The sequence below is a fragment of the Schistocerca gregaria genome, chromosome 10 (genome assembly GCF_023897955.1).
Source record: "Schistocerca gregaria isolate iqSchGreg1 chromosome 10, iqSchGreg1.2, whole genome shotgun sequence".
NCBI classification, from domain to species: domain Eukaryota; kingdom Metazoa; phylum Arthropoda; class Insecta; order Orthoptera; family Acrididae; genus Schistocerca; species Schistocerca gregaria.
This window is the reverse complement of record NC_064929.1, coordinates 83,149,433-83,176,932: the sequence shown is the minus strand read 5'-3', so window position 1 is coordinate 83,176,932 and position 27,500 is coordinate 83,149,433. Positions and strand designations below refer to the sequence as shown.

General features: G+C 44.1%; 1 protein-coding gene across 3 annotated transcripts in view; it reads right to left on the bottom strand.

Annotated features, from left to right (window-relative positions):
* Positions 1-27,500, bottom strand: part of LOC126293741 (uridine phosphorylase 1) — a 424,249-nt gene that overhangs the window by 86,285 nt on the left and 310,464 nt on the right. The window contains exon 1 of one of the 3 annotated variants that reach the window (XM_049987093.1): positions 27,094-27,267. The exons of the other annotated variants lie outside the window; for them this stretch is intronic. Coding sequence (XP_049843050.1) covers positions 27,094-27,194 — 101 coding nt within the window. The 5' untranslated portion in view covers positions 27,195-27,267. Of the gene's footprint in view, positions 1-27,093; positions 27,268-27,500 lie in introns of those variants that run through there. 3 annotated transcript variants of the gene reach the window in all.

The following is a 27,500-nucleotide window of genomic DNA, read 5'->3' as shown; positions in this document are numbered from 1 at the left end:
TGACGATCAGGACTTTTTATAGGTTTTTCATTACAAGAGTGTAACGCGACTGCCTTCTCCATGACGGAGCTTCCCTGGCTTTGCTGTTCTTAGACGACGTCAAGCTACTTGCTGAGTACTATAATTTGGATCTGCAATTACCGAACTCTGATTCTACACTATTTTCCCCTATAAAACTTCTATTCTTCATTTTAAATTATTCCTTCTATAGCTTTTATCACTGTAAACTGAACCGAGGTGTTACAAAACGAAATACCATTTGTCGTAATTCTAGCTCCAAAAATTCATTTAATAGCGACGTATTTTCTAAAGAACATTTCGTTCTCTCTTCATCGTCTTAGGGGTAGAATTTCGAACGACCGCTTAATAAATGATGTCTACAGTATTTAAGATCAACACCCTTTCCAAATTTCAAGTTTCTGGCCGTAGCGGGCTGCGCTGCGTAATGGTCAGTCAGTCAGTCAGGCAGCCAGGACATTTTGCTATGTACAGAGTTAAATGCCAGGTAACATACCTTGAAGGTGTTTGTTCTGAGATGTAGAAAGGGGCAAGACGTATAACACCACACAGATGAAACTAGTTTTAAAAACAGTGCAGTGCTTCATCATTATTTATGATTCAAGTTAATCTGTTTACATTGTCAATGCACTGTAGTAGTTGCGTTCTTCCCTAAATGAATACTGTATTAAACTATCAGCTAGTTCAGAGAGACCAGTAAAAACATCTATTTTCTTGAACTGCTCAGCAGTGTCCTATGACGGCAAAGAAAACCAAGAAGGTGCTGTTAATTGAAATTCGCAGGGTGGCCGAAGGAGAATAGTTCGAGGGCAGGGGGTGGGGGGAGGGGGGGGGGGAGAAGAAGTGTTGCTGAATTTGGTATTGGATCTTCAACGGTTGGAAGAATAAGCAGAACGAAATTTAAGACTCGTTTCAAAGTGGTCAATCCTGATGACGAAATTATCCCCGTTCGTTCGTCTACAGACAATAACGATAGTCATGATGCATTATCTGACGAAACTGGTGCTGAAGAAACTGTGCCAAATACAGAGGTAACAACGCAGCTCAACAAAATAATGGTTTATTTGAGACGCGAGGTGGAAACAGCTTCGGCGGAACTAATGCTGCTGAAACGTCATCGTACTGTTCATAAACGACATACGTATGTGGCTCACTGATTACTTCAGTGTATGAAACTTTTTCAGTACCTCGTACAAACAACGTATGAATTGACTGTCTACGTGAAACTAATCTGACGTTTAGTCTTACAGCATTTAACGCAAGCAATTATTTTCTTTTCAATTTTCGGATCATCCTGATTATCAACAATTCGCATGCCCTATGGTACCAGCTACTTTGGATAAACGAGTTTCCACTATACCAATATTGGTTCATTTACCTGTTTACATTGTTTTTAAAGTACGACCACATACACTCCTGGAAATTGAAATAAGAACACAGTGAATTCATTGTCCCAGGAAGGGGAAACTTTATTGACACATTCCTGGGGTCAGATACATCACATGATCACACTTACAGAACCACAGGCACATAGACACAGGCAACAGAGCATGCACAATGTCGGCACTAGTACAGTGTATATCCACCTTTCGCAGCAATGCAGGCTGCTATTCTCCCATGGAGACGATCGTAGAGATGCTGGATGTAGTCCTGTGGAACGGCTTGCCATGCCATTTCCACCTGGCGCCTCAGTTGGACCAGCGTTCGTGCTGGACGTGCAGACCGCGTGAGACGACGCTTCATCCAGTCCCAAACATGCGTCAATGAACGAACGGACAGATCATAACTTTGCGAAAATAAAGAAGGTAAACTTTTCACTCGAGGGAAGACATGAACCATGGACCTCTCGTTCCGCAGCTGCTCACGCTAACCACGGGACCACGTCGCTCCTGAGCTCACAGTCTCCTTGATGCTGCCTATCTTGCACATGGACTACTCAGTTTGTATGTTTTGCTTATTTTTTTCATAGTTCCACACAACTTCTTCCTGTTTTCTCGATACATCTGTGTTCAGTTTTTCAAGGCCTATCCACTGTGCCAAATTATAACTAAATCTGAGGGGGTGCGATGGGGAGGTTCCCTTGTAAGATAAACAACTTTAACAAAAGGAGAATAACCTAAACTTAAATAATTCCATTTTCGGCCTTTTTTTTCTTTTTATATAAACATTATACCATAGAGAAATGCTTCTTACTTGCAAGTGAGAAGTTGTACGAAATTACCAGCTCTACTGCAAATGACAGACAACAACACGAACTGTTAAGGTGTACAACGTGTTTTGACAATGGAACAAGCAAACAGAGCAACCCTAACAGACAGTCAAAAACCAGTGTTTCCCAGATGCGATGTATTACGAGTGACAAGAGGACATTCCTAGGTGTACATAAACGATCTTGAAGAAACTTGGCTGATAGTAGGGTGGTCAAACTAATGCAATGCGTATTTTTTCCATTTTTACCCAGTTTCACTTTTAAGGAGGGAAATGCATCCCGAAAGGTAATTTGACGTATTAGGTTTACAGCGAATATCTTCGAAACCATGATATAGAAAAAATGTGTTTGATATAAGAGTTGAAATCTAATTAACATTCTTCAAACCTGTATAATCACTTTTGTAATAATTTTAAGTTTGGCAAAACATTCCACAATCGTTAATTCATTCTGAAAAAATTAAACGTTTGTTACGACATAGATTAAAGAAGCTTTCACGCCACATCCATTCATGTATAATAAAGCTGATTTGTGAACTGTTTTTGGAAAATAAGCCATACACAATGCGCTGTTGGTGTATTCTCAACATACCTAATTAAAATATCTAACTATTCATTATTATTCCTCCGGCCGGGGTGGCCCAGCGGTTCTAGGCGCTACAGTCTGGAACACGCGACCGCTACGGCCGCAGGTTCGAATCCTGTCTCCGGCCTGTATGTGTGTGATGTCCATAGGTTAGATAGGTTTAAGTAGTTCTAAGTTCTAGGGGACTGACAGCCTCAGAAGTTAAGTCCCATAGTGCTCAGAGCCATTTGAACCAGTTGATCCATTATTTTTCCAATAACTTGTTTGTTACACCTGTTTTACATTTGTAATTCTTATTTTACGTTTTAACTTCTAGAATTTTTTCATTGTGGTCATTTCTCCAAATGTGTTTTGGAGGAACTCTTGTGTCGTCTGAAAGTATTATAACCACCCTATATGAAGTGTTAGTATGTAATGACCACAATCCCAATACCATAAATATTATCATACAACTTTTTATCTCTTACTCGATTTAAAAACGGAAGCGAGTCCACTGATGATTCTAAAAAATTATAGAAACACGTATAAATGAAAAATTAAGAAAATGTTTTCTCAAATCATTCTTGTTGTACTTCGAATCGAACTCCCTTTCGTACACAAAAATCGGCTTCATACATTTCGTTTCTTATAACAAAAATGATACTGCCTATATCATACCTAAAAACAAATGCCAGGTGCATGTAGAAGCTTCATTACGTATACAGACAGTTCATTTATTCTGGAAATCCAGAATCTCGACGATTTTTGCCTGTTAACGATATCGATACTGGCAAGACATGGCTTCCGGGAATTTAAAGACCGTGCCACACTCTCTAAAATAGCTCCTCAAATTACCCCGGGCGCCCAAAAAGGAGCGAGCTGGGGACTTCAGTTTATATATCTAGAGTGGGAAGATTTAATAAAACATTTTTACGTACTTACTAAAACATGACTGCAACTTGCATTTTATGACTGCATGCAGTAATGTTCATCTGTTGTGTTCTTGACGGATGGTGAATTCAGTGTACGTTCAAGTGGCAAAAAGATATTTTTATGTGATACAATTTAAGAAGTTTCGAATTATTATTTTTCTGCGAAACCTTGCTTCTTGCCGAATTTCATGATTGTAGGTCAAGGAAAGTACATTCAGTCCTGCCAGGTTGTATTCTGATCGCAGATTGATCGGAGTATGTTGAGTACTACAAAGTGATTCCACCACACTCTTTTCTGTGCTTTAGTATGTTGTACTGTAAGTGTGTTGGGAAAAATAATTATTTATACATCGGACATTACTGTACGGCTGTAAAAAGCAGTATTTTCCGTTTTGAAGGAATGACTGTTGTTGCATTTTGCTGAGAATGAGTGCTTTGTTTGCTCAATATGCAAGTACTTGTCTATTCTTTGGCTTCATCGAACCCGAAAGAAACTGTTTTCACTTAAATACACGTTTCAGTTTATCCTTGTTTCTCCGAAATAGATGTCAGGCGAAATTTTGTGGTTCCAGGTTTTTTATTGCTCGCTGTCTCCAACTCCTTAGAGTTTCATGGACTGCAACAGAACGACTGGGTCGGCATTACAGCAAATCAAACCAGACTGCGGCTTGGGAGGTCTGATACTGAAACAAAAACTGACCTACTCTGGGCACGTATGAGAAGAAATAATTCGCTGGAGATCACGTTAAAACTGGGCACGATCGAACATTCGAGGAGGAGGAGCTAAAGGATGGGATGGATCCATCCCATTACAGAAGTAAGTATGGGGGAGACAGTGCAAGACAGAAACAATTTGGCGTGCTCCAGGTCATGGGGTGATGGAGAGTCAGTATCGATTAAACGACTATAGAGAGAGATCTTTGTTCATGCCGTTCACTAATAGCGTTCGTAAGTCAGCGTTAGTTCTCAGGGTAGCTCTGTTGTTGTTGTTGTGGTCTTCAGTCCTGAGACTGGTTTGATGGAGCTCTCCATGCTACTCTATCCTGTGCAAGCTTCATCTCCCAGTACCTACAGCAGCCTACATCCTTCTGAATCTGCTTGGTGTATTCATCTCTTGGTCTCCCTCTACGATTTTTACCCTCCACGCTGCCCTCCAATGCTAAATTGGTGATCCCTTGATGCCTCAGAACATGTCCTACCAATCGATCCCTTCTTCTAGTCAAGTTGTGCCACAAACTTCTCCTCTCCCCAATCCTACTCAATACCTCCTCATTAGTTATCTGATCTATCCATCTTATCTTCAGCATTCTTCTGTAGCACCACATTTCTCTTCTTGTCCAGACTATTTATCGTCCATGTTTCACTTCCATACATGGCTACACTCCATACAAATACATTCAGAAAAGACTTCGTGACACTTAAATCTATACTCGATGTTAACAAATTTCTCTTCTTCAGAAACGCTTTCCTTGCCATTGCCAGTCTACATTTTATATCCTCTCTACCTCGACCATCATTAGTTATTTTGCTCCCTAAATAGCAAAACTCCTTTACTACTTTAAGTGTCTTATTTCCAAATCTAATTCCTCAACATCACCCGAGTTAACTCGACTACATTCAATTATCCTCGTTTTGGGTATGTTGATGTTCATCTAATATCCTCCTTTCAAGACACTATGCATTCCATTCAACTGCTCTTCCAAGTCCTTTGCTGTCTCTGACAGAATTACAATGTCATTGGCGAAGCTCAAACTTTTTATTTCTTCTTCATGGACTTTAATACCTACTCCGAATTTTTCTTTTGTTTCCTTCACTGCTTGCTCAATATACAGATTGAATAACCTCGGGGAGAGGCTACAACCCTGTCTCACTCCCTTCCCAACTACTGCTTCCCTTTCATGCCCTTCAACTCTTATAACTGCCATTTGGTTTCTGTACAAACTGTAAATAGCCTTTCGTTCCCTGAGCTCTATGTTATGCCATTTAATTGAACAGCTAATGATTGTATGAACTTGTCCGCGGAATTCTCCTTCCTGTACTGCATCTCAAGTTTACTCTGAAACACTGCCTAGCAGTTAATGAGAGTGAGGATATTGTCTCGATCCTTGCAGCAGCTTACTCTCTAGCACTCTGCCACTTTTCTGGCTCGAGTTGGAGATGTGCCTCGGTTCGAGTAGTGGTGACTTTACTCGATGTAGACTCGAAATAGGTTGGTTGGACGATACTGGTGACGCGAGAGGGGAGGGAGAACTCACGCGGTCGTCATGTGCTGAGGAGCTGAAAAGGCCAGGATGCGGCGATGCTGGGGGGAATTTATGATCGCGGTGTTACGAAAGATCACCAGATTGAGTGTTTTATGAGAGATGTTTGTTTACTGTAATCTCGATTGTGTTGCCACGGGGGGGGGGGGGGGGGGGGGACGCGCTTCACTTGACGAGTAGTGCCGATCGATAAGGCGTCGGGCGGCGTGACCTTTGGGATATTTCGATCTGCAGTAAGTGTATCGCGTCGCATTGCTCTGACCTTCGGTAGTACCCAGGTGATAAAACGGCCTCTTGAAGCTCTTCTAAATTGCCTCCATGTTTGTATACTAGCAAGCATTACAGAATTCTTTTTTTTTTAAAGAAAGCCTTTTTTGCCTTACGTCTTTTGGATGACTTACCTGAATTGCGTAGCTGAAAAAACCATTGAGGCTCATCCACAGAATTCGTTCGTCTTATGACAGAGACCATGTTATGCGACCGAGAAGTTTTTCGCGCTCCGTGCGTCAATCTTTAAAAACGGAATCCTCATAGGATCGCTTTGTTTGTCTGTCTGTCAAGAATTAGATAGATAGAGAGAGAGAGAGAGAGAGAGAGAGAGAGAGAATGTGTCAGTTAAACTAAGACTGAACTTGTCTTAAGCATTTTTTCTGTTTCGGTCAAGGTAATGTGATTACATAAGTAATCTACAGTACTTGATACACCTTCGAGTATATTGTACAACATGGGCGACGGAACAATTCCTTGAGACAGCCCGTTATTCTAGTCCCTTGGAATGTTTACGTACGGGGTGTTCAAGATGACTCATCCTTACAGAATCTTTTTAGGCATCCAGGAATCGTCGAACTGGCAATGGATAAAAGTGAGGGGATAAAGCTTGTAGCAGGAACCATAGCTCGAGTACATTAAGCAGGTACAAATGTGTATAGTTGTCCAGAGATGAAGATACTTGCACAGGCACACGCTAGAGTAGCGTGGAGAGATGCATCAAAACAGTTACAAAATGAGCGATGGTTAACTGAGAATAAATGGGGTACTCATACATTAGAGCAGTGTTTTTTCAAGTTTTTTAAATAGGTGACCCAAAAGTATGGTTCAAACGGTTCAAATGGCTCTGAGCACTATGGGACTCAACTGCTGTGGTCATCAGTCCCCTAGAACTTAGAACTACTTAAACCTAACTAACCTAAGAACATCACACACATCCATGCCCGAGGCAGGATTCGAACCTGCGACCGTAGCGGTCAGGCGGTTCCGGACTGTAGCGCCTAGAACCGCTCAGCCACTCTGGGCGGCCCAAAAAGTATGTCAGCTGGTCGTAGGTTGTGTTCCCACAAATGAACAGCATAGAGACAGAAGTGATGACACTTTCTGCACGACCTGACCATCATTTTGCAGGACAATGTTCAATCACGTACAGCTATTACTGATTTGTTTCACTGATGGGGCTGCTACAGTGCTATACCACCTACTGCACTCCCCTAACTTAAGCTCTCGTAACTTCAACTAGACTTCTAAACTGAAGGAGACACTTCACGGCATTCGCTTCAGAGCTGCTACAAATTCGTAGGGCAATAGACCGCGCCGCTCGAACTGTCAACAGAACTGGCACTGCCAAGAGTGTCCTACGACTTCCACATCGCAGACGACGGGTTATACACAATGCTGGTGACTACTCTGAAGGTCAGTAAAACTTTGAAACACGTGTCTATTTTGTACGAGCTGTAAATAAATAGTTGCCACTATTGAAGTTCTAACCCTCGTCTAATTATACTGTCTAATTATACTGGCGTGGGGTGAGGGGGCTCATAGCCGCGCGTTTTAGGTCACTACAGTCAGTTGTCACAATACGGCAGCAGGTACGGACGTCATTGTTGTCTTCGCGCATAAAAAGGACAAGTTTCTGCTTTCTCCTGCAACCGCGGCCCCTGAGCAAGACTTTGCGGCCCTCCCAGGGGGTGGCGACCCACAGCTACAAAAACACTGCAGTAGAGAATAGTCACTATCACCCTGTCCATTATATGAACAAGTTGTGTTGAGGAACACAATGTTTTCACAAGAAAGTATCGTAATAATACACCAAAAAGACCAGTATCATGCTGCTGAACAAGTTCCAGAAGATACGCAATGTGGCAAATGTAGACAAAAGCGGTCGACAGAAAGTGATAACGCCATATAAACTTGACAGATCTGCTCAATGCCCACTCAGAGTACCAAGAACTGTGTGTGTGTTGCCTGTATGGCAAGCTAGTTTGGTCTCTCTGTTGTAGTATCCACAAGACACTCCTCAAGTGTTTCAAGATGGGTCTATCAAGAATTCGTATTGTTCGTAAGTCATTACTGGCATACAATAGAAAACGTGCAGATTTCTGTTAGTGTTTCATATCATATGCGACGTTAGATGGAAGAGACATAGATGGTCCGACGAGCCACAGCTTCTGGTAATACCTCTCCGTCTGTCCCTTCCTGAGATTAATTAATTACTCGCCGATGGTAGGCAATGACAACCTCGTGACTGTTTTATTACATTTTGCAGGTGAGGCAGAAACGGTTTCTTAAAAAGTAATATAAAGTGATACAGAATGTTTGCTATAAGTACAACAATATACACTCCTCAAAATTGAAATAAGAAAACCGTGAATTCATTGTCCCAGGAAGGGGAAACTTTATTGACACATTCCTGGGGTCAGATACATCACGTGATCACACTGACAGAACCACAGGCACATAGACACAGGCAACAGAGCATGCACAATGTCGGCACTAGTACAGTGTATATCCACCTTTCGCAGTAATGCAGGCTGCTATTCTCCCATGGAGACGATCGTAGAGATGCTGGATGTAGTCCTGTGGAACGGCTTGCCATGCCATTTCCACCTGGCGCCTCAGTTGGACCAGCGTTCGTGCTGGACGTGCAGACCGCGTGAGACGACGCTTCATCCAGTCCCAAACATGCTCAATGGGGGACAGATCCGGAGATCTTGCTGGCCAGGGTAGTTGACTTACACCTTCTAGAGCACGTTGGGTGGCACGGGATACATGCGGACGTGCATTGTCCTGTTGGAACAGCAAGTTCCCTTGCGGTCTAGGAATGGTAGAACGATGGGTTCGATGACGGTTTGGATGTACCGTGCACTATTCAGTGTCCCCTCGACGATCACCAGAGGTGTACGGCCAGTGTAGGAGATCGCTCCCCACACCATGATGCCGGGTGTTGGCCCTGTGTGCCTCGGTCGTATGCAGTCCTGATTGTGGCGCTCACCTGCACGGCGCCAAACACGCATACGACCATCATTGGCACCAAGGCAGAAGCGACTCTCACCGCTGAAGACGACACATCTCCATTCGTCCCTCCATTCACGCCTGTCGCGACACCACTGGAGGCGGGCTGCACGATGTTGGGGCGTGAGCGGAAGACGGCCTAAAGGTGTGCGGGACCGTAGCCCAGCTTCATGGAGACGGTTGCGAATGGTCCTCGCCGATACCCCAGGAGCAACAGTGTCCCTAATTTGCTGGGAAGTGGCGGTGCGGTCCCCTACGGCACTGCGTAGAATCCTACGGTCTTGGCGTGCATCCGTGCGTCGCTGCGGTCCGATCCCAGGTCGACGGGCACGTGCACCTTCCGCCGACCACTGGCGACAACATCGATGTACTGTGGAGACCTCACGCCCCACGTGTTGAGCAATTCGGCGGTACGTCCACCCGGCCTCCCGCATGCCCACTATACGCCCTCGCTCAAAGTCCGTCAACTGCACATACGGTTCACGTCGCGGCATGCTACCAGTGTTAAAGACTGCGATGGAGCTCCGTATGCCAAGGCAAACTGGCTGACACTGACGGCGGCGGTGCACAAATGCTGCGCAGCTAGTGCCATTCGACGGCCAACACCGCGGTTCCTGGTGTGTCCGCTGTGCCGTGCGTGTGATCATTGCTTGTACAGCCCTCTCGCAGTGTCCGGAGCAAGTATGGTGGGTCTGACACACCGGTGTCAATGTGTTCTTCTTTCCATTTCCAGGAGTGTAGTAGAAGGCTAGTTACTGACTGATTGGAGAAATCCATGCACGTTCAAGGCTCTTTGTTTATGGGGGTACTGGTTACTGGGATTAAGGTTTCATAAACAGAGGTGTTACGAGGTTTTCATTGCCTACTATCGTCATGACGCCGTCTGTGCTTATTTCGCTAATTGAAATAATAGCATAAAATAGGGTCGCCAGATTAAGGATTCCTCTGAACGAGTAACTGCGCACTTTCATCGAAATAGAAATGCTCTGTATGGGAGGTTCATACAATCAAAATGAGAAAAGACGATGCTGCCGCACTTCTTATAATTTTTGAGGACTTGACAAATGATGGTGATAAATTTTCAGCTATTTTAGGATGAATATCCAAACTGACGACCTACATGTATGACTAAAGAATTCAATCCAACACCGCAACAAATCCTTCAAAGAAGGTATTCATCCTATACACATGCTGGCAAGCACGTGAGTGCAAAAAGTAAAACATTTCAAATTTTATTGTAATTTTTGTTTGTTTTAAAGGACTTTAATAATATTATGTATCTGAAAGGTATTTAAGAGATAACAACGTATGTACTAAGACAGGCAAAAATTTCAAATGCCAAGCGGCGTTTAGGATAAATTTTAAATATTTAATTTTGAAACTGACCGAACCAAATGATGATTCGGAGTGGTCTGAGACAACTGCGATTGCGCGAATCATTCCTGTGAAGTGTTGGAGACATGACTCTACGGTAGTGCGCTGGCTAACCTGTACTGAATCGAATCCGTGGAATGTGTTAGAATAAGTAGCTTCACCGGCATTTGCTGACTTTTTTTGCGTTTTTAAGTCCAGAAACTGAGTTTCAACACTCTCAGCTGCCAGCACACTACATCATCGTCGTTTCTACGGACGAAATTGTCCCAACGGAAAACGTCTCATGCAGATTTGGATTTTGTGTCTAGGTACTGATTACTTCTACTGGCCCTTGCTTCCATTTTGCCGTTGTTTTATGTTTTAGATTCTTCCCTGAGTGTTTCGCTTGTGTGGGGGCATGCTGAAAAGAAATGACTTTGAATTTTTTATTTTGTTCCCAATATTGGCATAGGTATTACATGTGATACTATTACTCAGCTCGGTCGATTTTCCCGCTTCGCTGAGCCAAGTTGCAATACTCTGATGCTACAGACCTGCGAACTGTTGCGTGTAATAAATATTTATTATCAGTAATGCTATCAGAGTGATGGATCGGTCCAGCAGATAGCGTTTATTAGCACCCAGAGTCTTCGGGTATTACTAGATTCATCTTATCAGTGTTTCGAAATAATGATCACAGTATCAAATGATTTTGGCATTTTCAAGTGCTTACTTTGGTTCAAATGTACGACACACACTACTTATATCATATAATGCCATATACTTACTGTGGGCCAGTCGGTGTTACATGTACACACTGTATAATCGTTTTTTTACAAAGTCATTTATTGTCCGCAAATCTACAATATACGTCCTCCATTTACGAGGGTTATTCGTTAATTAAGCAGACAAATACGCGTGGGGGAAAAAATGTTAGTAGGGCAGGTCTGGTATTTTTATGGCTTTAAGTTGGCATCACTGGGATGATCCCTGCTCAGCTGATGTATCAATATTGTTTTGTTTATAACCTCAAAAATGCATTTCAAGATGGCGACTCCGCTTGAAACGGGCGAGAAACCAGTGAATATATACTGTAGAATGTCTAAAATTTATGGAGAAGGTTGTATGACCCGTGCAAATTTTTACAAATGGCTAGGGCAGTTCAGAAATGGTCGCGACTCAGTGGCTGACGAACACCGTTCTGACCGACCAGTTGCAGTTTCAACTCCCTCGCTTGAAAGTCGAATTGATGACATTATTCGGGCCGACCGCGGTGTGGCTGTGGAAATGATAGTTAATAAGGTTCAGGTTAGTGCTGGTATAGTTCAAAACATTATCTGTAACATGCTGAAGTGCGCAAATACATGTGGAAGATGGGTCCCAAAGGAATTGGCGCGGCTGCACAAGGAAGCAATGTAGAACAGAGCTAAAGGAGCATTATGAAAGGGAAGGTAAGCACTTCCTCAACGAAATTTTAACTTGTGATGAAACTTGTATTCACTATTACGAGCCAGAATCAAAAAGACAAAGCATGGACTGGAAGGACACCACCTAACCTGTCAAAAAAGATCAGAACCCAAGCATCAGCAGGAAAAGTCGCATTGACGGTGTTTTGGGATGCTGAAAGTCTATTTTTTGGGATTACCTCGAAGACAAGCGTACAATCAACAGCCTAATATCACTCAGATTTGATTTTAAACATGGTGAAGCAAGAAACGAGAGAGAGATGCCTTGGATCTCAGAGGAGGGGTGTCATTTCCAGCAAGGCAACGCACATCCTCATATTGCTCGACTCGTGAAACCATCGACAAAATGGGCTGGGAAGTACTACCACATCCCCCTTAGAGTCCTGATTTAGTACCTACTGATTTGTACCATTTGTTTGGTTCACTGAAGGAGTCATTACAGCCGGCCGGTGTGGCCGAGCGGTTCTAGGCGCTTCAGTCTGGAGCCACGCGACCGCTACGGTCGCAGGATCGAATCCTCGGGCATGGATGTGTGTGATGTCCTTAGGTTAGGTTTAAGTAGTTCTAAGTTCTAGGGAACTGATGACGTCAGATGTTAAGTCCCATAGTGCTCAGAGCCATTTGAATCATTTTTGGAGGCTTTACATGACAAGAGGTTCCAGGATAACGAGGACGTGAAAAAGATTGAAGGAAATTGGTTCAAACATCAAGATAAAGTGTCCTTCGCAGCTGGAATAAAAAAAAGCTTGTAGCCCATTGGAACAAGTGCATAAATATGTGAAGACAGCAACTGTTCTCGAAAGAACAGAATACTGTTGGTGACCGTGCAGCTTTTCCCTGGAATAAATGATGACTAACTGAAACCCTCAGCTGCCAACAGGTGTTGTTGATATACCTCGATGTGGACAGTAGAAAATGAGTGCCCCGACGGGGACTCGAACCCGGGATCTCTTGCTTACATGGCAGACGCTCTGTCCATCTGAGCCACAGAGGGATAAGTCCCTGCAGTCGCGCTATTCATCTGTGTCCTCGGTAGCTCAGATGGATAGAGAGTCTGCCATGTAAGCAGGAAATCCTGGATTCAAGTCCCGGTCGGGGCACACATTTTCAACTGTCCACATCGAGGTATATCAACAACACCTGTCGGCAGCTGAGGGTTTCAGTTAGTCATCATTTATGAGTGCATAAATGTTCAATGGGATTATGTTGAAAACCAGAAAAAGTATTATTTTGTAAAAGTAAATGTTTTTTCTTCTCCAGACCAATTTGTCTGTTAATTATTAAATGACACTCGTACATACACACTCCATTATCAAAAGTATCTGGGCATCTGATGGTGGACGTTAATATGAGGTGTGTCCATCTTTCGCCTTTATGACGGTTTTAGCTCCGCTGGGGACACTTTCAAGACTGTCTCTAAATGTCTATGGAGGAATGGCAGCCCATTCTTCCTCCAGACCCTAAACCAGAGAAGGTTGGACGCTGGGTTCTAGAGGGAAGCCTATGTTCTAACTCGTTCCAAAGGTGGTCCATTGCATTCTGGGTGGAGCTCTGGACAGGCCAGTCCATTAGGAATGTTATTGTCTACAAAACATAGCCTGACAGATGTCTGGGTGCGTTGTTATGCATATATGACCATCGTCTCCGAACTGTTCCTCCACTGTACACAATACGCATTGCTGTAAAATGGTCTGATATGCTTCCGCAATTAGCGTTTTCGTAAGCGCAGAAAGCAGATCACACCCTAGCCCCTGGAAACACACCCATACGGTAGCACCACCAACTCCGTACTTCAGTGTTCAGTGTTTGAGCTTCAGGTGATAGCAGGTATACCTTGCATCGGATAGCTACAAAGTACTGCACGATTCATCACTCCAATGTCCGGCGGCGTTGCTCTTTACGCTCATACACCGCGTCAAGCGTCGCTTAGCACTGACCACAGAAATGTGTGGCCGAGGTCCAGGAGAAAGACAGCCCGCGTCGCGATGTCACAACATGTGACACTGCAGGACTTAAGAGGGCTAGCAGCCGTGCCTCGCTAGGAGCAACAAACTATTTTGAACGAGTTTAATAATTCTTGACTGCGTATTTAAATGAATGCAAGTTCTCGATAGTACAAACAAAATTGAGACCTTTAGTGGGTACGTTTTCTGTTAAAAATTTATGTCCCGTGGGTCCTGCGTGGAACCGAGCGGTGGCGAAGTGTGGCGGACAAGCCGACTAGTGTGACGTCACAAGTACGATGCAGGGACTGTATATGTCGTTGGCCCCGTGTGTGGCTTATGCGGAGCCGGTCGCCATTACACCCCATTCGTTTTCACTCCCTATGCACAGTATGCTAGCTGTACTGTTCGCAGCGCTTTGGGACTCGAGAGTGATTCCTTCTGCTAATTTCGTGCTGTTTCTTTTACAACTGCCTTCCGCAATGCTCGATGGTCTCTGTCTGCCAAATCAAGAGCTGTGTCTGGTACTGGATCAGCTGTGGTTGTTTCTTCACATTTCCAGTTCATAATCACATCACCAACAATCGACTGCGGCAGCTTTAGAAGTGTTCAAGTGTCCCTGATAAATTTGTTCAAAAAATGGCTCTGAGCACTATGGGACTTAACATCTCAGGTTATCATTCCCCTAGAACTTAGAACTACTTAAACCTAACTAACCTAAGGGCAACACACACATCCATGCCCGAGGCAGGATTTGAACCTGCGACCGTAGCATTCACGCGGTTCCAGACTGAAGCACCTAGATGGATTTGTCACTCAGGTGATATCCAGTGGCTAGTCCATGTTCAATATATTCTGTTGTTACAGCTTCTTTACTGACAACACAATTCGCCCCACCTCTTTACATACTGGCGGTTCCGCCTCACAGTCACGCTTTCTTTGCGTATACCATGTACGTCTGTCATTTACATATACAGTTGCTGGAGTAGAATAATCCAATGAGAAAAACACTTCGTCAGCCATTTGAATAATACAACTGCTGCAGTGGAGCACGCAATTGTGCCGGTCACATTAATTTGAACACCACGTCCATTCGAAAACAATGTGCAGTAACAACTCACAGGCGGCAGGTGTCATCAGTAGCAGTGAAGGATATACATTAAAAAACGCGTCGGAGGATGCGAAAAACAGTACACTCGTTTCCGTAAGGCAACAATGGGGGATTTATCTGATGCCTGAAACAGCACACTCATTGGTTTTCACAACGGGGCGATTTATCTGATGTTGAAATGGTACGCTCATCGATTTTTACAACAGGGCGATTTATCTGATGTCGGAATGGCACGCTCATTGGTTTTTACAATGGGGCAATTTATCTCATGTCCGAAATGGCACGCTCATTGGTTTTCACAATGGGACGCTTTATCTGATGTCGAAATGGCACACTCCTTGGTTTTTACAACAGGGCAACTTATTTGATGTCCGAAATGCCATGCTCATTGGTTTTCACAACAGGGCGATTTATCTGATGTCCAAAACGGGACGCTCATTGGTTTTCGCAATGGGGCGATTTATATGATGTCCAAAATGACACGCTCATTAGTTTCTACAATGGGGCAATTTATCTAATGTCCGAAATGGCACGCTCATTGGTTTTCACAATAGGGCGATTTATCTGATGTCGAAATGGCACGCTGATTGGTTTTTACAACGGGGCAATTTATTTGATGTTGGAAATGGCATGCTCATTGGTTTTCACAACGGGGTGATTTATTTGAGATCCAAAATGGCACGCTCATTGGTTTTCCCAATGGGGAGATTTAATTTATGTCAAAAATGTCATACTCATTGTTTTTCACAACGGGGCGATTTATCCATGTCCAAAACGGCATGCTCATTGGTTTTCACAACGGGGCGATTTAATTGATGTCCAAAATGACATGCTCATGGTTGTCACAATGGGGCGATTTATCTGATGTACAAAACGAGGTGCTCATTGGTTTTTACAACAGGGCGATTTATCTGATATCCAAAATGGCATGTTCATTGGTTTTTACAACGGGGCGATTTATCTGATGTCGAAATGGCACACTCCTTGGTTTTTACAACAGGGCAACTTATTTGATGTCCGAAATGGCATGCTCATTGGTTTTCACAACAGGGCGATTTATCTGATGTCCAAAACAGCACACTCATTGGTTTTCACAATGGGGCGATTTATATGATGTCCAAAATGACACGCTCATTAGTTTTTACAATGGGGCAATTTATCTGATGTCCAAAATGGCATGCTCATTGGTTTTGACGATGGGCGATTTAAGTGATATCAAAAATTGCACACTCATTGATTTTCTATGTTTGCAAACTGTTTGCGTGCCGCCGTAGTTAAAGTATACCATGCATGGTATAACAACCCTATCACAACAAAGGTCAAAATTTAATACTGATTGTGGTGTTGCTGACGCTGCTAAATACTGCATTTTCTGGCAACAACAAAGTTATTATGTGGCAGGTGTCATTAGAGCACAGTTAATAAAGTCATTTCAAGTAATAATGAATAAACCAGGCACTCATCTTTTCGTGTTTCCAACGCTGGTCCCGTTGTATAATCATGGCTCTATCGTCGAAAATCTAGGTGGTGATGATTCCAAGCTCGGATGCAAAGAGGCCTAGGTTTTATTCTGCTATATTCAAAAGATTTGTAGATGCGCTTCACAGACCATTCTTGAAGATTAAACCTTTCAAAGTTAGCACAATAGTGATGTAAAAAAAAAAAAAACAGCACTCCGAATTTAAGTTACACACAAAACGTCACTTCACAATACAAAACATACTTGAAAACATCTTCCTCACTGTTAAAGTTCACTTTTTATAAGCTGACTACGTTATGCGTCTTTCCAACATGACGTCCAAGACTTGAATTTTTCAATGTCCGACTATCTAACAACTAAGTAATAATCGCTTACGCGCCCAAAAATCAGAGTTACAAGTACATCAAAGATCATAGTGACAAAAGAAAGAATACACGTAAGAATAATATCATTGCAACATAAACATATCGATGTATCAAAGTACCTCTACATTAATGAAATCAAATCTGGATGTTGTCTCAGAAATATGTCAACGACTTGACAGAAACACAGTAGAATATTGCCGGTATCGAGAGGTTCAGGTGAGCTGCCGTACTGGTTACGTTAATTCAAGTACCATTACAATGGCAAAATGGCGCTATCCAAAACTGGCAGTGAGGCAACTGTGGTGCGCGATGGATCGTAGGTGACAAGGATGAATGATGTCCGTGGAGGTGTGTACAGGCGAACAGACATGCAGCTGTTGAATAGCTGACCGCCCAGGTTAATCCAAGCTGCTAGCAACAGCGTCTCCTCGACGACCATTCAGCTAACGTTGCTGCTTACCAAACTCCGCAACAGGCGCCTAGTTCGTGCGCCCATGCGACTGCTGTTCATCGGCGACGAAGGCTGGAATTTGCACGCCAGCTAGACTTTACACGCCAGTACTGCAACTCGACGTCCAGTGAGTGATGACAGGTGGCCTTTCCCGATGAGCCACGTTTTATGATACATCAACCATGAAAAGTCTGAAAGCAACAATTGTCGGAAGGGTTCAGGCTGCAGTAAGGAGTCGTGCGGTCTGGAGAATGTTGTCGTGGCATTCTCTGGGTGATTTTGTCATTTTAGAAAGCACACTGGATCACCACAACTATACATTTATCCTTAGGGAGGGACTATGTCCACCCTTAAATGCAGTTTGTTTTTGTTTGGCACGATCACATCTGTTGTTGTGGTCGTCAGTCCTGAGACTGGTTTGGTGCAGCTCTCCATGCTATTATCCTGTGCAGGCTCCTTCATCTCCCAGTATCTACTGCAGCCTGCATCCTTCTGAGTCTGCTTAGTGTATTCATGTCTTGGTCTTACCCTTACTACGTAGACCATCATCAGTTATTCTGCTCCCCAAACAGCAAATCTCCTTTACGACTTTAAGTGTCTCATTTCATAATCTAATTCCCTCAGCATCACCCGACTTTAATCGACTACATTCCATTGTGCTCGTTTTGCTTTTGTTGATGTTCATCTTATATCCTCCTTTCAAGACACTATCCATTCCGTTCAACTGCTCTTCCAAGTCCTTTGCTGTCTCTGACAGAATTACGATGTCATCGGCGAACCTCAATATTTTTATTTCTTCTCCATGGATTTTAATACCTACTCCGAATTTTTCTTTTGTTTCCTTTACTGCTTGCTCAATATACAGATTGAATAACATCGGGGAGAGGCTACAACCCTGTCTCACTCCCTTCCCAACCACTGCTTTCCTTTCATGCCCCTCTTATAACTGCCATCTGGTTTCTGTAAAAAATGTAAATAGCCTTTCGCTCCCTGTATTTGACCCCTGCCACCTTCAGAATTTGAAAGAGAGTATTCCAGTGAACATTGTCAAAAGCTTTCTCTAAGGCTACAAATGTTAGAAACGTAGGTTTGCCTTTCCTTAATCTTTCTTCTAAGATAGGTCGTAGGATCAGTATTGCCTCACGTGTTCCAACATTTCTACGGAATCCAAACTGATCCTCCCCGAGGTCCGCATCTACCAGTTTTTCCATTCTTCTGTAAAGAATTCGCGTTAGTATTTTGCGGCTGTGACTTATTAAACTGATAGTTCGGTAATTTTCACATCTGTCAACACCTGCTTTCTTTGGGATTGGAATTATTATATTCTTCTTGAAGTCTGAGGGTATTTCGCCTGTTTCATACATCTTGCTCACCAGATGGTAGAGCTTTGTCAGGACTGCCTCTCCCAAAACCGTCAGTAGTTCTAATGGAATGTTGTCTACTCCCGGGGCCTTGATTCGATTCAGGTCTTTCAGTGCTCTGCCAAACTCCTCACGCAGAATCGTATCTCCCATTTCATCTTCATATACATCCTTTTCCATTTTTTAATATTGTCCTCAAGTACATCGCCCTTGTATAGCCCCTCTATATACTCCTTCCACCTTTCTGCTTTCCCTTCTTTGCTTAGAACTGGGTTTCCATCTGAGCTCTTGATATTCATGCAAGTAGTTCTCTTTTCTCCAAAGGTCTCTTTACTTTTCCTGTAGGCAGTATCTATCTTACCCCTAGTGAGATAAGCCTCCACATCCTTACATCTATCCTCTAGCCAAACTTCTTAATGCAAAACTACAATTTTCCAAATCTATTAAAATTATGGTAAAAATTGGGATAATTAACTATAAAATTTGAGGTTTTTTTTCTAAACACGAAGGTTAAAATGTAACAGCTCATTCATTTTTTATAAATTAAATAAATTCTGGAGTTTCATACGCCTGTAAGTATGTTTCGTATGCTATGCAAAATTCATCGCAAAGTCTCCCTTACTTATGAAGAAAATTGTACCCATAGCAACAAATGCGGCCAACAGTTACTGAAAAAAGATGAAACTTTACAGTTAAAAAAAATTAATTTGTTATGTTTTTTAACTTCCGCTGCTATGAGTGTGAATCCTGTATCCTTCCTGGTCATGCTGACAAAGTTTTATGAATTTATTTATGAAAGTATAGACAGTGGAAATTAAAATGTCCTGTGGTGCCTCTCCTACTCCATGTCGGCGCGTTTGACGTCCTACCCCCCCCCCCCCCCCCCCCCCCCGTTTTACACCCAATCGAGACTCTGTGGACCACCTCTATCGGGCTGTACGCACCAAGGGATACTCAACCCAGAAATCTAGCTCAGCTGGCCACGGCACTGGAGTCGCTGTGGCTCCAGAACCCTGTCGATACCTTCCAGAACCTCACCGACTCTCTTCCCGTACGTCTCTCAGAGGTCTGCAAAAGGCGGGCTATTCAAGCTCCTCATACGGGGTCAAAAAAATGGTTCAAATGGCTCTGAGCACTATGGGACTTAACATCTATGGTCATCAGTCCCCTAGAACTTAGAACTACTTAAACCTAACAAACCTAAGGACATCACACAACATCCAGTCATCACGAGGCAGAAAACATCCCTGACCCGGGAATCGAACCAGGGAACCCGGGCGTGGGAAGCGAGAACGCTACCGCACGACCGCGAGATGCGGACATACGTGGTCACATTAATGTGAATGGACACTGTATACTGGACAGAATTTGGCTGTCCACGGGCTGATTTGGCACTGTCCAGTCTACAATTCATCGGCATTTCAAAGATCTACCGACTACTGTCACCAATACCCAGCTGATCAGACATATCGATAGGGTGCCTAATTATTACATTTCTTCTATCGACGAGTTTACCATTATTACCATTTGGGTCTTTCACATTGTGCAAACAAATTTGTTCAAAAACAAGAGCACTTGCCCGCGAATGGCAAAGGTCCCGAGTTCGAGTCTCGGTCCGGAACACAGTTTTAACCTGCCAGGAAGTTTCATATCAGCGCACACTCCGCTGCAGAGTGAAAATCTCATTCTGACATTCGTTTAAGCTAACGTCGTTTCATATGGTGAGTCATTCTTTGAAATTTAAGTAAAAAAACTGAAAAATTTTCGAAACACAAAAAATTAGAAACTTCCACATGCTTATTGAAGCTACAAGCTGTAGTATAACACCACACACGTGAGAGCAAAGTACCGGGACACTTACTCGTTAGACTTACAGTACTCCACTTCATTAAGTACTCGGCGGAAAGCTTGTGCTATGTACATCCGTCTGCGCATTCAACATTGTCCTGTTCTCGTCCAGCATGCGTATGCAGGGTGGACAGAAACAGTCTGAAAAGCTTGTAAGGGTGTTGCAGGGTAGCTTATGCTAAGAAATAATTGTTAAAAAATCGATACGATGCGATATTTCAGAGCCAGTTCTCATTGAAATTAGCCAATCAGGTCGTCACGCGCGCAAATTCAAGGTACCTGCACAGACGTTGTTGCCAAACGTGTTTTTCGTTTGGTGTCCTCAAACCGAACAAACAGACCTTTTGCTCATCGAGCTTAAATTTATCACTTCCGTGAAACTGTTAATGAGCATTTCAACAGGTGGTAACTAACGGACCCAAAGATGTTTGTGCATTACCTCCTTTTAGCGCGCGCATGTGCTAGAATTTGCGCCCTAACTTCAATACTAATTAACTTGCAAACTGCGCAACGCATCGAATTTTTTTTCTTAACAATTTTTTCTCAGTACAAAGCCCGGTGAAACGCCCTTACGAACTTCTCGGACTCCTTCTGACCATCCTGTATATTTCCATTTTTTCGAATACATCTATAACTCTCGCTTTCTTGTCATCTCTGTTTTTTTCTGCGTGATTGATTAATGGCGAGACTGGGTGTTTAGCCGCATTGTTACTTCATTTTATGCGCAAAAGGAAGAAAACAGCTCGGTTGAAAACCAGGAGGAACAGCATTAATCTTCGTTCTTGCTTCAAAAATGTTCAAATACACTCCTGGAAATTGAAATAAGAACACCGTGAATTCATTGTCCAAAAGGGGAAACTTTATTGACACATTCCTGGGGTCAGATACATCACATGATCACACTGACAGAACCACAGGCACATAGACACAGGCAACAGAGCATGCACAATGTCGGCACTAGTACAGTGTATATCCACCTTTCGCAGCAATGCAGGCTGCTATTCTCCCATGGAGACGATCGAAGAGATGCTGGATGTAGTCCTGTGGAACGGCTTGCCATGCCATTTCCACCTGGCGCCTCAGTTGCACCAGCGTTCGTGCTGGACGTGCAGACCGCGTGAGACGACGCTTCATCCAGTCCCAAACATGCTCATTGGGGGACAGATCCGGAGATCTTGCTGGCCAGGGTAGTTGACTTACACCTTCTAGAGCACATTGGGTGGCACGGGATACATGCGGACCTGCATTGTCCTGTTGGAACAGCAAGTTCCCTTGCCGGTCTAGGAATGGTAGAACGATGGGTTCGATGACGGTTTGGATGTACCGTGCACTATTCAGTGTGCCCTCGACGATCACCAGAGGTGCACGGCCAGTGTAGGAGATCGCTCCCCACACCATGATGCCAGGTGTTGGCCCTGTGTGCCTCGGTCGTATGCAGTCCTGATTGTGGCGCTCACCTGCACGGCGCCAAACACGCATACGACCATCATTGGCACCAAGGCAGAAGCGACTCTCATCGCTGAAGACGACACGTCTCCATTCGTCCCTCCATTCACGCCTGTCGCGACACCGCTGGAGGCGGTCTGCACGATGTTGGGGCGTGAGCGGAAGACGGCCTAACGGTGTGCGGAACCGTAGCCCAGCTTCATGGAGACGGTTGCGAATGGTCCTCGCCGATACCCCAGGAGCAAGTGTCCCTAATTTGCTGGGAAGTGGCGGTGCGCTCCCCTACGGCACTGCGTAGGATCCTACGGTCTTGGCGTGCATCCGTGCGTCGCTGCGGTCCGGTCCCAGGTCGACGGGCACGTGCACCTTCCGCCGACCACTGGCGACAACATCGATGTACTGTGGAGACCTCACGCCCCACGTGTTGAGCAATTCGGCGGTACGTCCACCCGGCCTCCCGCATGCCCACTATACGCCCTCGCTCAAAGTCCGTCAACTGCACATACGGTTCACGTCCACGCTGTCGCGGCATGCTACCAGTGTTAAAGACTGCGATGGAGCTCCGTATGCCACGGCAAACTGGCTGACACTGACGGCGGCGGTGCACCAATGCTGCCCAGATAGCGCCATTCGACGGCCAACACCGCGGTTCCTGGTGTGTCCGCTGTGCCGTGCGTGTGATCATTGCTTGTACAGCCCTCTCGCAGTGTCCGGAGCAAGTATGGTGGGTCTGACACACCGGTGTCAATGTGTTCTTTTTTCCATTTCCAGGAGTGTATTTGTGAAACCTTATGGGACTTAACTGCTAATGTCAACAGTCCCTAAGCTTACACACTACTTAACCTAAATTATGCTAAGGACAAACACACACACCCATGCCCGAGGGAGGACTCGAACCTCCGCCGGGACCAGCCGCATAATCCACGTTTGCAGCGCCTCAGACCGCTCGGCTTATCGCGCGCGGCCGTTCTTGCTTGGATGCTGTATTTGTAGGGCTTTCGTCGGCTGTTTATTACTGTGGGTGGTCTCTTGACTGTGTCGCCACTGTGATATTGTTGCTGCCAAATAAATTCAACCGAATATTTTCAATTAAACTTAGTGTAGTAGGTAAAACAAATAAGTGTCCAGGTAATCTGCACTGTCGTGTGTGTTGTATTACGGCTTAAAAACTACGATAAGCTTGTGAAAATTTTCAGATTCAATTATTTGATACGTTGTTAATCGAGTATGACTATGCAAGGTTTAATTACCGCATGTCACGTTTCGGAATTGAGTACTGGTGTTAAACGGTGCGCGCCGTTTCGTGTAATAATAGGCAGCCACTCAAACCATGTGTCATATGTTGGTGCAAGACAGCGTGACAAACGGGTATACCCCCTCGAGGAAAAGTTCCGCTGCGTTACGCACTTTCCGGGAAATGTCAGCACTCCGGGAAACGTCAGCTTGTCAGTAAGCGTAACACCGAGCTTGCCCCGCATTGCATCACCGATCAATGGTGACTGCTCATATTTAGGAGGTAATCTCGAGCAGCCCGGCCTGTGTCCCGTTACTGAGAATCACTATTGTGACATTGTGAGTTTCACCAGCTTTCACAGGTGGGGCAGATGCAGACATCTGCTTCAGTTTTCCTTTCGTGCAGTAAGGGTCGAGGAACGAAATGCCTTTCCGTAGAAATTTCCATTGCAGTTTGCGAAGTTTATTAGGAAACTAGTAGTGCGGATACATCAGAGATGGAGAAAAAGTTCTTCTTTGTTATCGGCACTGCTTCTAGCCGTAATTTGACTTTCATTTGCAGGACCAATTTGATCCGAAGGTAATTTCAAAATAACCATGTTAAGCAGTTAGTTGTTTATTCGTCCATACATCATTTACAAGATTATATCAGCCATGTCGTCTTAATTGAAAAAATATATATATTTTGTGTACGCCTAGCTTAACAACTAGTGTTGTTAATTCTGAAATGTTGTGTCCACGGTTTTATACAACCTGCAAACAAGTTTACAAATAATATATAAATAAACATTTTTACAATATTCATTCGTACATCACATCATCATGTGTTCACTCAGGTACGAGCAGCCATTAGCGGATCGCCATCTTATCTTATGTACAACTTCTCATGACGACGTCTTTCCGGCTTAGATTTTTTAGAATGTGACTTGTAAGTACTGTATCTCTTTCCAGTCAGTACACGCTTTAGTTTATTAATGTCTTTTATACCTATTATTTTTTAGAACAGTTAGTTTAATTCTGAAGACGACGCTCATAGTAGGGTCGAAACCTGGTCAATTTTGACTAAATATTTGTGACCGAGGTCTTATTTGTTCTAATATAATTTTCTATGTATTCTTTTCAATTTAAGTTGTTCGTAATTCCTAGGTATTTAGTTGAATTTACTGCATTAAGATTTGTGTGATTTATCTTGTGACCGAAATTCGACGGATTCCTTTTAGGACTCGTGTGCATGGTATAAATTTTCGTACCACGCAGACACCTTTTCTAAATCTTTTTGCAACTGGTTTTGATCTTACGATAATATAATTTTCTGTATATTCTTTTCAATTTAAGTTGTTCGTAATTCGTAGGTATTTAGTTGAATTTACTGCATTAAGATTTATGTGATTTATCTTGTGACAAAAATTTGACGGATTCCTTTTAGAACTCACGTGCATGGTCTCAATTTTCGTACCACGCAGACACCTTTTCTAAATCTTTCTGCAACTGGTTTTGATCTTACGATGGCTTTATCATAATGTAAACACCAGAACCATCGGCGAACACTGTAAAACGACCGTTTCTCTACGGGGTCGGGAGTCGGCATTGTTACGTTGGTTTTGGCAGTTATAGTAGCATTTGGTGACCGGATATCGTCTCACCGCCTACCCTCCCAGCTCCCCCACCCCCATGTTTGGAAGGAATCTGCATACCCCACCTGTCTGTATCTAGTGTGAATCTCATGCGCAAGCGTGTTAACGTTTTCCAAGTGTTAACCTGCCCTAGTGGGTATCTGAGGTGGAACATGGGAACCATGCCCGGTATTCACCTATGTCCTAGAAGGATATGGGAAACCGCCACAACCAGGCAAGTCGGCTCCCAAACCCTCCTCGTTAATCCGTGAAGCCTGTTCGGTGCAGGGACGGCTCGACTCCCTGTGCCCCGGAAGAGTGCGCTTAGCGCTCTCGGCTATCCGGGCGGGTAATTATTCATAAAAAAGACCGCGCGCGCCGGCCGGTGTGGCCGTGCGGTTCTAGGCGCTTCAGTCTGGAACCGCGTGACCCCTACTGTCCCAGGTTCGAATCCTGCCTCGGGCATGGATGTGTGTGATGTCCTTAGGTTTAAGTAGTTCTAAGTTCTAGGGGAAAATGGCTCTGAGCACTATGGGACTCAACTGTTGTGGTCATCAGTCCCCTAGAACTTAGAACTACTTAAACCTGACTAACCTAAGGACATCACACACATCCATGCCCGAGGCAAGATTCGAACCTGCGACCGTAGCAGTCGCACGGTTCCGGACTGCGCGCCTAGAACCGCGAGACCACCGCGGCCGTGTTCTAGGGGACTGATGACCACAGATGTTAAGTCCCATAGTGCTCAGAGACATTTGAAAAGGCCGCGCCGCAAAATCGCACTTGCGGGGGGGGGGGGGGATCTTGGTGTTCGGTTCCTATCTGATGTAGGAACATGGGATAAAAAGTTTTTGCTTCAGTCTGACCAACCGCCATCTGTGTAGCCATTCGAATATCTGTCTTACTGTAGTTCGAAGGTGAACCAGAGCTGACACCCAGGCAAATTATACGAATGGATTAATTTTGTTTGCAAAGAATTCTACTGGGCTGATATTAATGTTCGGATAATGACACTATTTGCAAGTGCACCACCGTTCGGAGTTTATATAAAAAAAGTTTTTCTGGAATTTTTTGAAGCGCCGACCTCTGGTACGAAAAATAATAACAAAACTACACCGGATTATTCGACGCCGGCTGGAGTGACGTCAGAAGTTAAGTCCCATAGTGCTCAGAGCCATTTGAACCATTTGATCATTCGACTGCCAAGTGAACAAAAATCTAAATCGGTTGCCGAGCTTTGCTGGCCTAATATAATATTACGGCAGAGTAAAAGTAAGGAACCAGAATGAGAAATGCTCCTATCGCGTCACAAAATGGCGAGTACATCCTTGACAGAGTGGGGATGTAGAAGAGAACTAGCGGCTTCAAAGATATTTAAAACATCTTGACATATTCGCGCTTTTTTACAAGTTAACCTTACTTCGCCAGCGGAGTGAGCTCTCTTAGACCCACGGCCCGTTACATATACGGTGAGGGGAGCACGGACAAATACACAAATTTATATGCTTCTACAGAGTGGAATGCATTTACAATAGGAAGTATCCGAGAGCGAAGATGCGTGCATCCTAAGCTGTAATGACAAGCTGTGTCACACTGCACAACTTAACAAGTGCCGTTTTCGATCACATGATGGCGTGTGTGACATGCTATACGACATGATATCGTGTTGCTTTACTTGACACTATGCGTTATATTACATGACATGGATACTATTCCTAACAAGTAAAAATGCGCGAATATGTCTGGAGGATGTTTCCATTTTAATGTCTTTGAAGCTGCCAGGTAAGTCGAAAAACTAGTTATCTCCTTTGCATCTCTAACTAAAATATTAGCCTTTTTCGTGCTACGATAGGAGCATTTTTGATTCTTATCAGAATGATTAAGTTTTCAGCAGTTAAAATTCCAATTTCTTAAGAAGCTTGGACTGTAAATAAAAATAATAGTTGCTTCCTACAACTTCTCGATTACAAACGTGTTACACTAAGCAGTCATTTATGGAGGAATACCTTAATAAGCCAAATATGTTTTACGCTCGGAGAAAGAGGATTTCTGTTTTAATTAACTATGGCCACTGCGTTAGGCCACCGTGTTAGACGAGTTCTTTGACCGTAACTGGACTGCGATAGTGAAACTTAGCTGACAATACGTTCGCCTTACCGTGTGGACTCTTCTCCGTCGCGCTCCTCCTGGCCCTGGCCGTTGAACGTGACCCTGCCGATCTTGGCAGGCTTCACACCGACAACGTCCACTGCCGCCATGGTTCTCGCCGACAACCTCGCTACGCCAACTTCCGACGCAGGACTAGCTCGCCCAGGGTGAGCGCCACAGTTATCAAACACCGCGCTGCACTTGCTTCCTCCCCCCCCCCCCCCCTGCCAGCAGCCCGTCCAGCACTGTCAGAGCCGCCATTACGTCACCTATCAGCTGACCGCCACTCCATCATCTGGACGCAAATGCCCCACTTCTCACTCCCAAGATAACACGCAGATCTCCGCTTCGCTCAGGGTCACCTATATACGAAAACTGTAAATAGTAATCGTTCCCATATTAATTGTCCTCTGGGT